The sequence below is a fragment of the Melampsora larici-populina genome, assembly GCF_000204055.1.
Source record: "Melampsora larici-populina 98AG31 unplaced genomic scaffold MELLAscaffold_13, whole genome shotgun sequence".
NCBI classification, from domain to species: Eukaryota; Fungi; Basidiomycota; class Pucciniomycetes; order Pucciniales; family Melampsoraceae; genus Melampsora; species Melampsora laricis-populina.
This window is the reverse complement of record NW_006768777.1, coordinates 171,162-181,456: the sequence shown is the minus strand read 5'-3', so window position 1 is coordinate 181,456 and position 10,295 is coordinate 171,162. Positions and strand designations below refer to the sequence as shown.

General features: G+C 41.3%; 2 protein-coding genes across 2 annotated transcripts; both read right to left on the bottom strand.

The window, feature by feature from the left end:
• Positions 1-1,482: 1,482 nt before the first annotated feature.
• MELLADRAFT_85144 (uncharacterized protein) lies at positions 1,483-4,171 on the bottom strand (the record flags this gene model as incomplete). Its single annotated transcript, XM_007408559.1, has 9 exons — positions 1,483-1,935; positions 2,008-2,086; positions 2,171-2,631; positions 2,707-2,867; positions 2,916-3,197; positions 3,281-3,340; positions 3,415-3,474; positions 3,555-3,929; positions 4,000-4,171. The coding sequence occupies 9 exons, from the start codon at positions 4,169-4,171 to the stop codon at positions 1,483-1,485; spliced, it is 2,103 nt and encodes a 700-aa protein (XP_007408621.1).
• Positions 4,172-5,215: 1,044 nt separating this feature from the next.
• MELLADRAFT_105299 (uncharacterized protein) lies at positions 5,216-6,790 on the bottom strand (the record flags this gene model as incomplete). The annotated part of the gene is made up of 5 exons (XM_007408558.1): positions 5,216-5,661; positions 5,711-5,845; positions 5,910-6,219; positions 6,301-6,441; positions 6,527-6,790. The coding sequence occupies 5 exons, from the start codon at positions 6,788-6,790 to the stop codon at positions 5,216-5,218; spliced, it is 1,296 nt and encodes a 431-aa protein (XP_007408620.1).
• Between the last annotated feature and the right edge of the window lie 3,505 nt (positions 6,791-10,295).

The window sequence follows — 10,295 nt, the reverse complement described above, 5'->3', positions numbered from 1 at the left end:
TGGCCATGCATTTGGCAGACTGTCTTGAACGCTTTGGGCCGGTACGTGCGTGGTGGTCATTTCCTTTCGAGCGTTTGATGGGAAGAATACTCAAAGGTTGTCACAACAATCATATAGGTATGTCCTCACAACTTCTCTCAAAGTCACGTTGAAAAATAATGATTTACTGATCTGTGCGTCATCAAATTTGTTTCCAGGCGAACTCGAGATCACGTTCATGAAAAATTTCTGCCGTGCTGGAAATTTGTCGGCTTTACTTGAGGATAATCAACTGCCCGAAGCACTTGAACCATACGCCTCACGGCTGGAGTCACTTTACAATCCTCCTCCGCCAGCCAAGAAGAAACTTTCCAACTCGAAGCTTGAACCTATTGAACACTCTGTTCTTCTTCTTCTTTTAGATCATTTGAATAAGGCAAAAATAGACGGGTGCACCTGGGTCCTCCCAAATCAGTGGTGCCTGGATTCAAAAACAAAAACAGCCCTTACACATCCATTAACCGCTCGTGCATTCTTTTACAAGCAGGTTGAACACTTGGATGTGCAGTTCTCGACTTTCACATCAAATCCAAACAACAGCTTCATTACATTCAATTGCAAGTTGAAGAAGGAGCGTATGTTTGGTCGAATATTTTCGATCTTCATGCACCGTCGCACACCGAAACCTTCTCTCAACCTGATGGACACCTGGATTTATGTGCAAAGCTTTCCACCCGTCCCACTGCACATGCACAACCCAATGACACAAGTAGACACAACCGATGTTCAAGTACATCTGTGTGCTTGGGGTCCAACTGAGAATCATGTGATCAATCTAAAAGATGTGATAGCACACTGCTCTTGGATCATGTACAAGCCTTGCGAGCTTCACAAGAATCTAAATATTTCAACTGTTGCTCTCGTATCCATGGAGCGATGAACTCAACACATCTCATGCAAATTATATAGTCAAGACTTTTAAAGGAGATCCTTATTTCATCTTGCATATGCTTTGTGTGCGAATTGAATGAAAAGAATGTAGATTGTTTTCTTTTACCTACAAATGTTACTACTGTCTCATATTTCATATTGTTTGTGTGCGAATCAAATGAAAAGAATGTAGATCGGTTTCTTTTACCTACAAATGTTACTGTTTCATCTTTCATATTGTTTGTGTGCGAATCAAATGAAAAGGAATATAGATTGAATCATGTGAAATGTGACTGCTCTTTCATCTTTCATATCATTTGGGTGAAAATGTGCGAATCAAATGAAAAATAATATAGATTGGATTCTTTTACCCACAAATGTGACCACTTTGTACATGTTTCAGAATGATCTCAATCAATAAGGACATGTGAATTTCAATTGATTTTACTGGCTTGCAGTTTGAAGTACCGAAAGATATAAAATACATTGTAAGTTTGATAGTGTGATCACACCCTCTACCATCCCTACTATAAGTGCCAGGCCTAGTCTTTAAAATATAACACAATGATACGGTCAAAACAAATTGTTCAGAGCTGCAAGGGCTGTATGTAGGCCCCGAGATTCAACAATCTCCAACTGACAGCGAGCTAGAGGAGAGAGGGAGGATAACCAATCCGCTGAGTAGCAATCCACCGGTAATCCTAGTGGTGCTTCAAGCCTACTCATAGGGCCATCTTCACTTCGAATGCGTCTTCGGGGGCGACGACCCCTTTGACCAGGCGAGGTACCCGGAATGCAATTGTCGTAGTGTGATTTCAGTTCGTCGATTCGGCTACAAACCAATTGTAGGTCAGCGCTGCGCCACTCGAGCCTTCGCACACGCAATGGTCTGTTGCCATTGGACTGTGATGGCCCGGTGGATGAGCCGCCTTCGTCGTCGGTCTCGTCGTCGCTACAAACATGTGGGATTATACGAGAAAGTGACCACAAGGTTGTCTCCTGAAGAACAACACGCTCCCGCAACGACTTTAACTGGAGTCCCAGGACCCAACCAATCAGCTAATCAAATATACCAACAATACTTTGAAAATTACTTACATGCCTTAGCCTGGAAGTGCGTCTGACTTCATTTGCCGCCTTCAATTTACGTGCGTTGTCCCATTTCTCTCGAGTGAACCTGTCACAAGAAGCAGTATACATAAACATATTGTTAGAAAACTTGAGCGGGAAGCAGAAAAACGCAAATGTGACAGAAACACACACAAACCTTTTCATAAGTGTTTGTATATTGGATTTCATAGATTTCTTGATTAACGCCATTCCTTCATCGCCAAGGGAAATGCCGCTGTACTCCCCACATTCCACAAGTTTTACAAAGATCTTCAAGGCGAGATCCCAGAGCCACTTATTATCTTTTGAAGAAAGAGAACGTGAGAAGTCGGGACGAAAACTTGAAACACCAACAGCCTTCATCATCTGCCACATCACCGACAGCTGTTGAGGGCTAGAATTGGCGTGGCCAGGACCATCCACATATGGAAAGGCAGGATCGCGCCCTTCAGTGATTGAGGGCAACAAATCCATATTTACGTAGAATTCAAACTCGTCGATTGCTTGCTGAGACATCCAGGCTTCCTTATCTTCCGCGCTGGCAGGCTTGAGTAAGATCTTCTCGCCACTTGGCTGGCCTACAAGTGTTTCGATGTGGAAGCGCATACGAGCCTATTTGAAAAATACAATGTCAGTACTTTCCCATTCGGCATGTTCGCATAAATGAGCGTTAAATTGATGACTAACTGCTATCCTCCCACCACAGGTCGTTGTGTCTGAGGGATCTGTCGCGCGCTCGCCGAGCAACTTCTGAACAACCGAAGATAACGTTTTTACTTCATCTTCAAGATCTTGTACTCTCTTGTTTGTTTCTGTCAAAGCTGAATTGAGCTGTGTAATAGTGATGGCTTGCTGTGCGACAATATTTGTCAATGAAGCTAAATTTATCGGCTCACTATCACCAGTGGGTACGTTTTGACCTTCAGCGGCCGATGCTTGAGCATCTTCGGTGGTTGAATCGTGGTGAGAGAAGGCGTTTTGATAATCTGAGGCTTCGAAAGCTATGCCGTCATCTTCAAAAAATATGGTGTCGTCTTGATAAGATACCGCCTTCTCCTTCCCTTTGGCAGATTTTGCTTGACTTGGTTGATGATTTGGCTGTTGTATAGGAGGATTAGGTTGAGTGCGGCTGACACTGGGAAGTCCAACAGGAGAATTGGCGGCGTTGGTCTCAATATCTAGATTAGTCAAGAAGAAAATTTCATCATTAACGCTCGACGGAAAGCAGTCCAATATTACAACAATTTTTGAAATAACTTACCATGTAGCTGTCCCAAAGGAGCAGATTGGGGCTCCGATGCAGAGATTCCCGGTAAAAAGGCTGGATAGAAAGCGTGTATTAAGCAATTCGGAAATTTGAACCACGACGAATGTATTTTTCGTTGATAAACTTACCGGGTAGCTGTTCCACAGGACTGGATTGTGGAGCTGATTTGTAGAATTCCGGTAATTCAACTACATAGGGAAAAAAACAATTGAGCATTTGTCAATAAATTATGTCAATTTTCAACATGAGGATGAGACTGGTGACAAACGTAAGTCTTGATGTACTTTACAGCAGTTGACCAACTGCTCTTTATTCATCCCCCTCGTATCCAGGCCGATGTTTTGAAGCATTCCGACCAGTTGAGAATCGGGGAAGACTGAGTAATTGATTTCGAATTCTTTCAGATGATTGAATGGTTCAGGACAAGGAGGATCATCAGTGATACTCTTCTTGTTGTTTCTTTTCGTCGTAGTTTTTCCGCGACTTTTTTTATCACTTGAGGAGAGGCGAGGTTTTTTAGGGTTGATACGCCGACGTAGTAAGTCAAGTATCTGTTCACGCGAAGTTAACTTTCCAACAGATACATCAGCCTTTTTGATCAGTGTATCATTTTTTGGGCCGGTCCCTGAACCATCGGTGCATTCTTCAAAAAAATGAAGTCAGCTGTTGTAGTTTAATGTTCTGCTGTCTGTCAAAATTGAAGTAAGGCTTACCTAAATTTACTTCGCTGGGCTTCTTTCTCTTCTTGCTCTTGTCGGTTTTTTTATCCACTTGTGCTTGACCCACATTCTGCTGATTGCTGTCTACAAGCGCAATTGGAGTGATGGTCTTACGTAGACTTCGACGAGTAGGCTTCGAATTGGATGTTGACGGTGTATCACCCATGTTTCTTAAATTTTGAGACCTGCTCTTAGATCAGAACCAACACGGTGCGGGTAGGGAAAATGCCAAAAAAAGAACGAGCAATCCGAAACGAGAGAAAGAGTGTTGAAATGGACTTGTGAGAACAGTTGATCAATAAGGAAAACTGCTAATATACGGAATGATCACTTTTTCTATGGAAGTTTGTGGTGGATGTAAAAAGATAATTATCAAATGTTATTACGATCAGAAATGAGAGAAAATTCACACAAACAAAGATGGAGAGGGAATGAACGATGAAGAACAACTTAGCTTATAATCTTTTCGAATGGCCCCAGTGGATCGTTTTCTAATGTTCTTTGTCTTTGTCAAACAGGACATTCCTTTCAAAATCGTCAGCTTGTTACTAATTTATGTACAAGTAAGCCGGTCCCATCTCTAGAAGACAAGTTGATCATGTCAGTGTTACCTTTCTGTGGGGAGCAAAGATCATTTGTTTCTTTCGAACTAATTTTGGTGGAAACGATCAAAGAACAAAAGACTTGCGCTATGGATACACTCTTCGGGTCAGTTAAGATTATGGGGTTTTGGAACAAAGTACACATCTGACCCACTGACTTCACAATTCTACCACAACGTCATTCAACATTTAGAAAAACCAGGGAGTGCTACTTTGCATGATTCTAGACTTGGCACAACTATTGACAAACATTTTCCAAAACGGAAATGTTGTGTTTGACTTCAACTCACAAAACAAAAAATAACCATACGTCGTCCTTGATTGCCTACGTTATAACATGCCCAGATAACTGAAGTTGCCATAGAGGCAAACAGATTCATAAGTATCATAATCCGCTGGTCAATGAATACTTTTCTATTCACAAATAGACATTGTACAAATCATCTCACATGTGCTCATGAGGTTATATGGTATCTCAACTTGGAAATATTGATGCTGTTTTTGTTCACGAGTGCTCACAAGTGGAAACAGTAAAGTCTATTACCAGAGATTGATCGGAACAACATTGATATCTACCAAGATGAATGTTACAACACTGTGGCGTGAAACTAACAACTTCCCAAAGATACATCACTTCCACCGCTCGATTCATCTTCGTCTTGATCATTTTCACCGGCTTCAGACAGTCCATAATCACCATCTCCCTCCGAAAGGATGTGTACCAGCGCCTTATTACATGCTTCAATCGTGTCATTAGCCTTTCTCAATTCGGAATTCAACTTATTCACCTCCTCATTAAGTGATGTGATATCAGTTTGAACTTTTTCTTCAAGCTTTTTGATTCGTCCATAAGCTTTGTTCTCAAAGTTCGTCATTCGATCTTGAAGAGTCTTCCAATCACTGGTAATGAGTTCAACACTTGACTCAAGCTTCTTGATTTGTCCATAACCGTTGTTCTCAAACTTTGTCATTTGATCTTGAAGAGTCTTCCAATCACTCGTAACCATTTCAACACTAGACATACGCTCCTCAAGTGCAAAAACTGCATACGAATCTGTTAGCTCCCTGAAGATCAGTAATTAAAGATTGATGATGGGGCATACTTTGATCCATTTTTCGTCTTTCATCTTGAAAAACCTCGGCCCCATCTCTCTTCTTTTCAGCAACTGGGAAAACACCGTTCAATTCTTCCACCCTTGACCTATTTGGTGATATAGGAGCAATGTCTCGACCATTGACTGAAAGCGGAAGAAGGTCAGGAGGTTCAAACGAGGGAATTTAGAATGTGGACTGTGTACATACCAACGTTTTCAATTTCAAACCAGTCCTTATCGGCAAATGTTATGAGATCGAGATCTTGTTTGTTGGTGCTGTCATTCTGTCCTTCAACCAAGGTGTGATCGATATAGTTGATAGGTACATCTTTCTCAGTTTTGAATAAGGTTGGCGTGACTTTTGGCATGGGTGATTCGAGTGAAGGAACAAATGTTGTGATTGTAGTGCCTTGTTTGCTTGATGGAGTAGGCGGTCTTCGTACTTTTTGGTTCACCTTTTGATTGCCTCGAGTAGTCCCACCAATGACTAGATGTTCGTCTTGTGCTCCGCCTTCCGACTGTAAGAAGAAAGTGCATTGTTGAAAGCAAGTACATTTCAAGAGGATGAATAAGCAAGCCACAACCACAGATCAACTTACCAGCATGAGTTTCTTGGGTTCAACCAAAGGCGTCTTTGAGGAGTGATCCGGATCGCCAGCGTTTTGACTCGTAGATTGGCTCTGGTCATGCAATTGTGAGCCGGAGAGTTCCCCATTGGAAAGACTACGGAATCGCACCGCCTTTGAGATTGGTTAAGAAACAAATATGAGCAAGGGCAACATCATTCATCTCTTATCTAAGTATTGTAAATTGCGGAACACTCACCTTCTTGTTGATTGCAGACCGAGCGGTACTATTAGTTGAGGCAACCTTTGCTGATACTGTACGTTTCTTCAAGGCCGGTTTGATGCCATTAGGCGAAGCGCTTCTCTTTCTATCAGGGCGGTTTCGTTTGGCGAGCGCAGTCGACACTAGACTAGTTGAAGACTCCGGGGGGGCTGGGCTTTTTGATTGGGTCGAGTCATCACGATTCCCATCACCATCAGGATTAGCAATTACTGTGAATGTAGTGGAAGATACAGAAACCATGAAAAGGAGATAAGTGGTTATGTAGAGTCGAAACGGGATATCAAAAAGACCACATGGAATAAAAGAAACAAGAGTCGATTCTCGAATAACATACATTGAGGCTGCACCTCTCGCACCTTGTTTGCAACCTCGTCCTTGTTCGAGCCAGTTTTGATGGGAGTCATGGGGTGATTGATATGCATCCAATCGAGCATCAGTTGCTTGTTGACACCTGGCGCATCTGGGTCAAACATTTTGGGAACTTTGGGCATTTTTGCTGATCTAGGTAATGGTCAAAATCAATAACGCTGAATGATTAGAAAAAAAGATTGACAAACAAGTAAATCCTGGTCTGTATTTTGAACTTTTTTCTGATAGAAACGTGTAATGAGTCATGAGTTGTAAGTCATTCTCATTCTTCTATCAGAAAGAAATTGCCAGTTGACTCTAGAAGACAGCGAAAAAAGTCACCAAGCTTGGTGACTGGACGTTGTTATATATCTAGTTATTGGTGGAGTGTGGACCTCTAATTACTACAAACCGCCGATTGGCGGGTTTAGATACTGATCACAATCTAATAGCGCACAATTATATTTGACCATCCGATTGGGCCTGACGAAGGTAATTTAGATAAAGTCTTCTTTTCAACTGATCATCAGTATTGATCGTCAGGGTGTTCAGATGTTACCTCAAAACAATGCATCTGCACGGCATTAAGCAGAGTTTTCCAGAATGCCCGCTCTTCTCTTCCATTGGCACCAAGTCTGGGCGCCACACAGTCAAGCCAAAAACAAACCAATATCATGAATTATCTGACATATCCTTCTTGTAATTTTGTCCTTGACTTTGTCAACAAACTTATAATCTAGGAAATCTTTTCAGATCAAATAAATGTGGTAAAAAGACATTGGTGAATTACATGACTCGAGTCGTGAAGAATAGTTGAGGGATATATAAAGGTAAACCACCATAGACAAAGATCAGTCTCGACAAATTTTCAGGATTTTCTAGATATATATAATAGATTTTTAACTTATAAGAAGAGACCTTTCAAGAGTGAGAAAAACGGATAGTTGAATGAAGTTGATAAACTAAACATGTGAGACCTAGGACAAAAGCTCAATAAACCTCCACTAGTCAACACCGCTCAAGGTTCCGTATGATTATACTCAATCCCGTGTAAAACAATACAAGCTGAACACTGTTTAATCTGTCACAATAAATAAGTGAAACAGCAAGACAAAAAATGAATAGCGTTGAAGAAGGCATTTGAGGGAGTTGATTGATATTTTTCGAAAGTGAACCTAAGTTTCAAACTATGGAATCATATAATTAGAATAAATGACCGCCAAATTCCGAAAAGAAAACTTACCAATGATAAAGGCAATAGCTAGAGATTCAAAATCAAGCCTTTCCAGGTTGAGTGGAACCTTGTTCTTCGTCGAACGCTGAAGAAGGTTTTGGGGGAGCTGATTGATGTTTTTGCAAAATTTCCCTGAGTTTCAAAAGAACATGATAGTCAGAATATATATTATAAACACCAAGTAAGAAAACTTACGAATGATACTCTGTCAAGGCCCGAAGGAATGCAACATCATCAAGAGCACAATCAAATGCCTTTTGTTTTGATCTTAAGGCAGTCATTGCAATTCTGAGCTTATCGTCAAGCTCTTCGCGCTCTTTCTGTGAGACCTCGGATTGGCGTAATAAAAGCTGGATGTGTTCGATTGAACTCAGGCCTTCTTGGAGGTAGATGAGACTATCGTGGGCAGCATCTTCGGCATGAGAATGAGCGCCGTCAATTTCGGCAATCTCGTCTTGATTTAAAAACTTGAAGTCCTTGACGAATTTGATGAGACTTTCGCCCGCAATGCGGTACTTGCCAAAAGTCAGATATTCAAGAATAGAGCGGCTGAATCGTTCAGTGCGATTGAAATTGATATCAGCGCTTGAGTCGACAACTTTCGAAGATTCTTGAGGTGCAATCATGGGCCCTCTGAGGGGAATTTCGCAGTAGTTTAGATCGAGCTGGGATGGAATAACTAAGTTTCTGAGACGTCTGGCTACCATTTCGATGAATATCGTCCGAAGGAGCTCGCGATCTTCTTGCGCAGCTTGAGTAAATTGAAAATGAGGATGGAATGCGAGGATGACTTTGATGATTTCAGTGTTTGTAGCTTGACTTAGGAAGAGGTCATTATCGATCCGGGGTGAAGCGATATCTGGAATATAATTGAGAATAGAGGCAGGTAGGAAAACACGGGTCTGCATTTGACGGGACATGACTGTTGGATTGCGCTGATTTCAAAAAGACCAAACTTTTTCGAAAACGAGGCCCTACTTATAACTAAAGCAATCGATGGAAATTTCTATTTACACCTCTCTACACACACACACTTGTTCTATTTGGACTTTCAAAGTTGCATAAATTCAGCCGACATACCCACTTATGATCAACGGAGATAAGAACATAATGTATCTCTTGGTGACTCTAAGACAGCCACCACGTTGGGTCGGGCATCATACCTCTAAATGCGATAAATGCAGCCGTTTTGAATTGAATAATTACACTCAACTTGAGTGGTCTTCCGATCAAACCGGTCCATGATTGTATTTCTGTCTCATGCAGCCACAGGAATTTTTGGAGGTCAAAGATACATATCTGGAATGGTGAGATGAAGACACTATGGCATGATCTCCAACTTGGACCATTGAATTTTCTGGTGAAGAGAATAACACGGATATTCTGATCAGATACACTTTTGGGAACTCGCACAAGTAATGGAAACTGATAGAAGACTTCAGTTCAGATATGTAACAATGTCTAACTCGAGGTCATTCCATGAGAACACAGTATCTGAAATCAGAAACGGTGAAAAAGATAGCCACGAGCACATGATTATTTTCTCGTATGTGGATACGTCGGTATAGACTACACATAGAGACTACACAGTCTTAGATAGAAAGCATACAAGTACCACGATACAAAGATAAAAAAGAAATGATACCATCCACAAGAGTTCGAGTTTGAAATTGAAAGAAAATGAAAAGCTTTGATAGTGCACGCTGTATGTAAGTTTGAATCTTGCAAGACTTCATCACAACCTGGATAGAGAAGCTAACTGTGTGCACCAATTATTTTCTACAAGAGAGAAAAATCAGTTGATCAAGTTGCAGAGGCAGAGATTAAATAGAAATTGAAATTACAATTGATGTCCTCCTTTACGCTTACACATTCTTGCTGGAGCCCTCCGCCAACATGTCTTTGTTGATCCAATAGTGATAACCCGGGACTAGTTGTTCGTCGTCTGATTTTGGGGATTCTTCCAATATGAATGTTCGGTATAAGCAGATATAATTTGGTAGACGTAATACTGGTATATTCAAAAACAATTCAGGGTGGTAGGTTTGAAGAGCATGTCGGATCACTTGGATGCTGAGTTTCGGCACAAATTTTGAATGAACAGCGCGCGGTGTGTTTGTAAACTCGGATGGAGGAAGTGGAAGATTTGGATTTACGTAATGC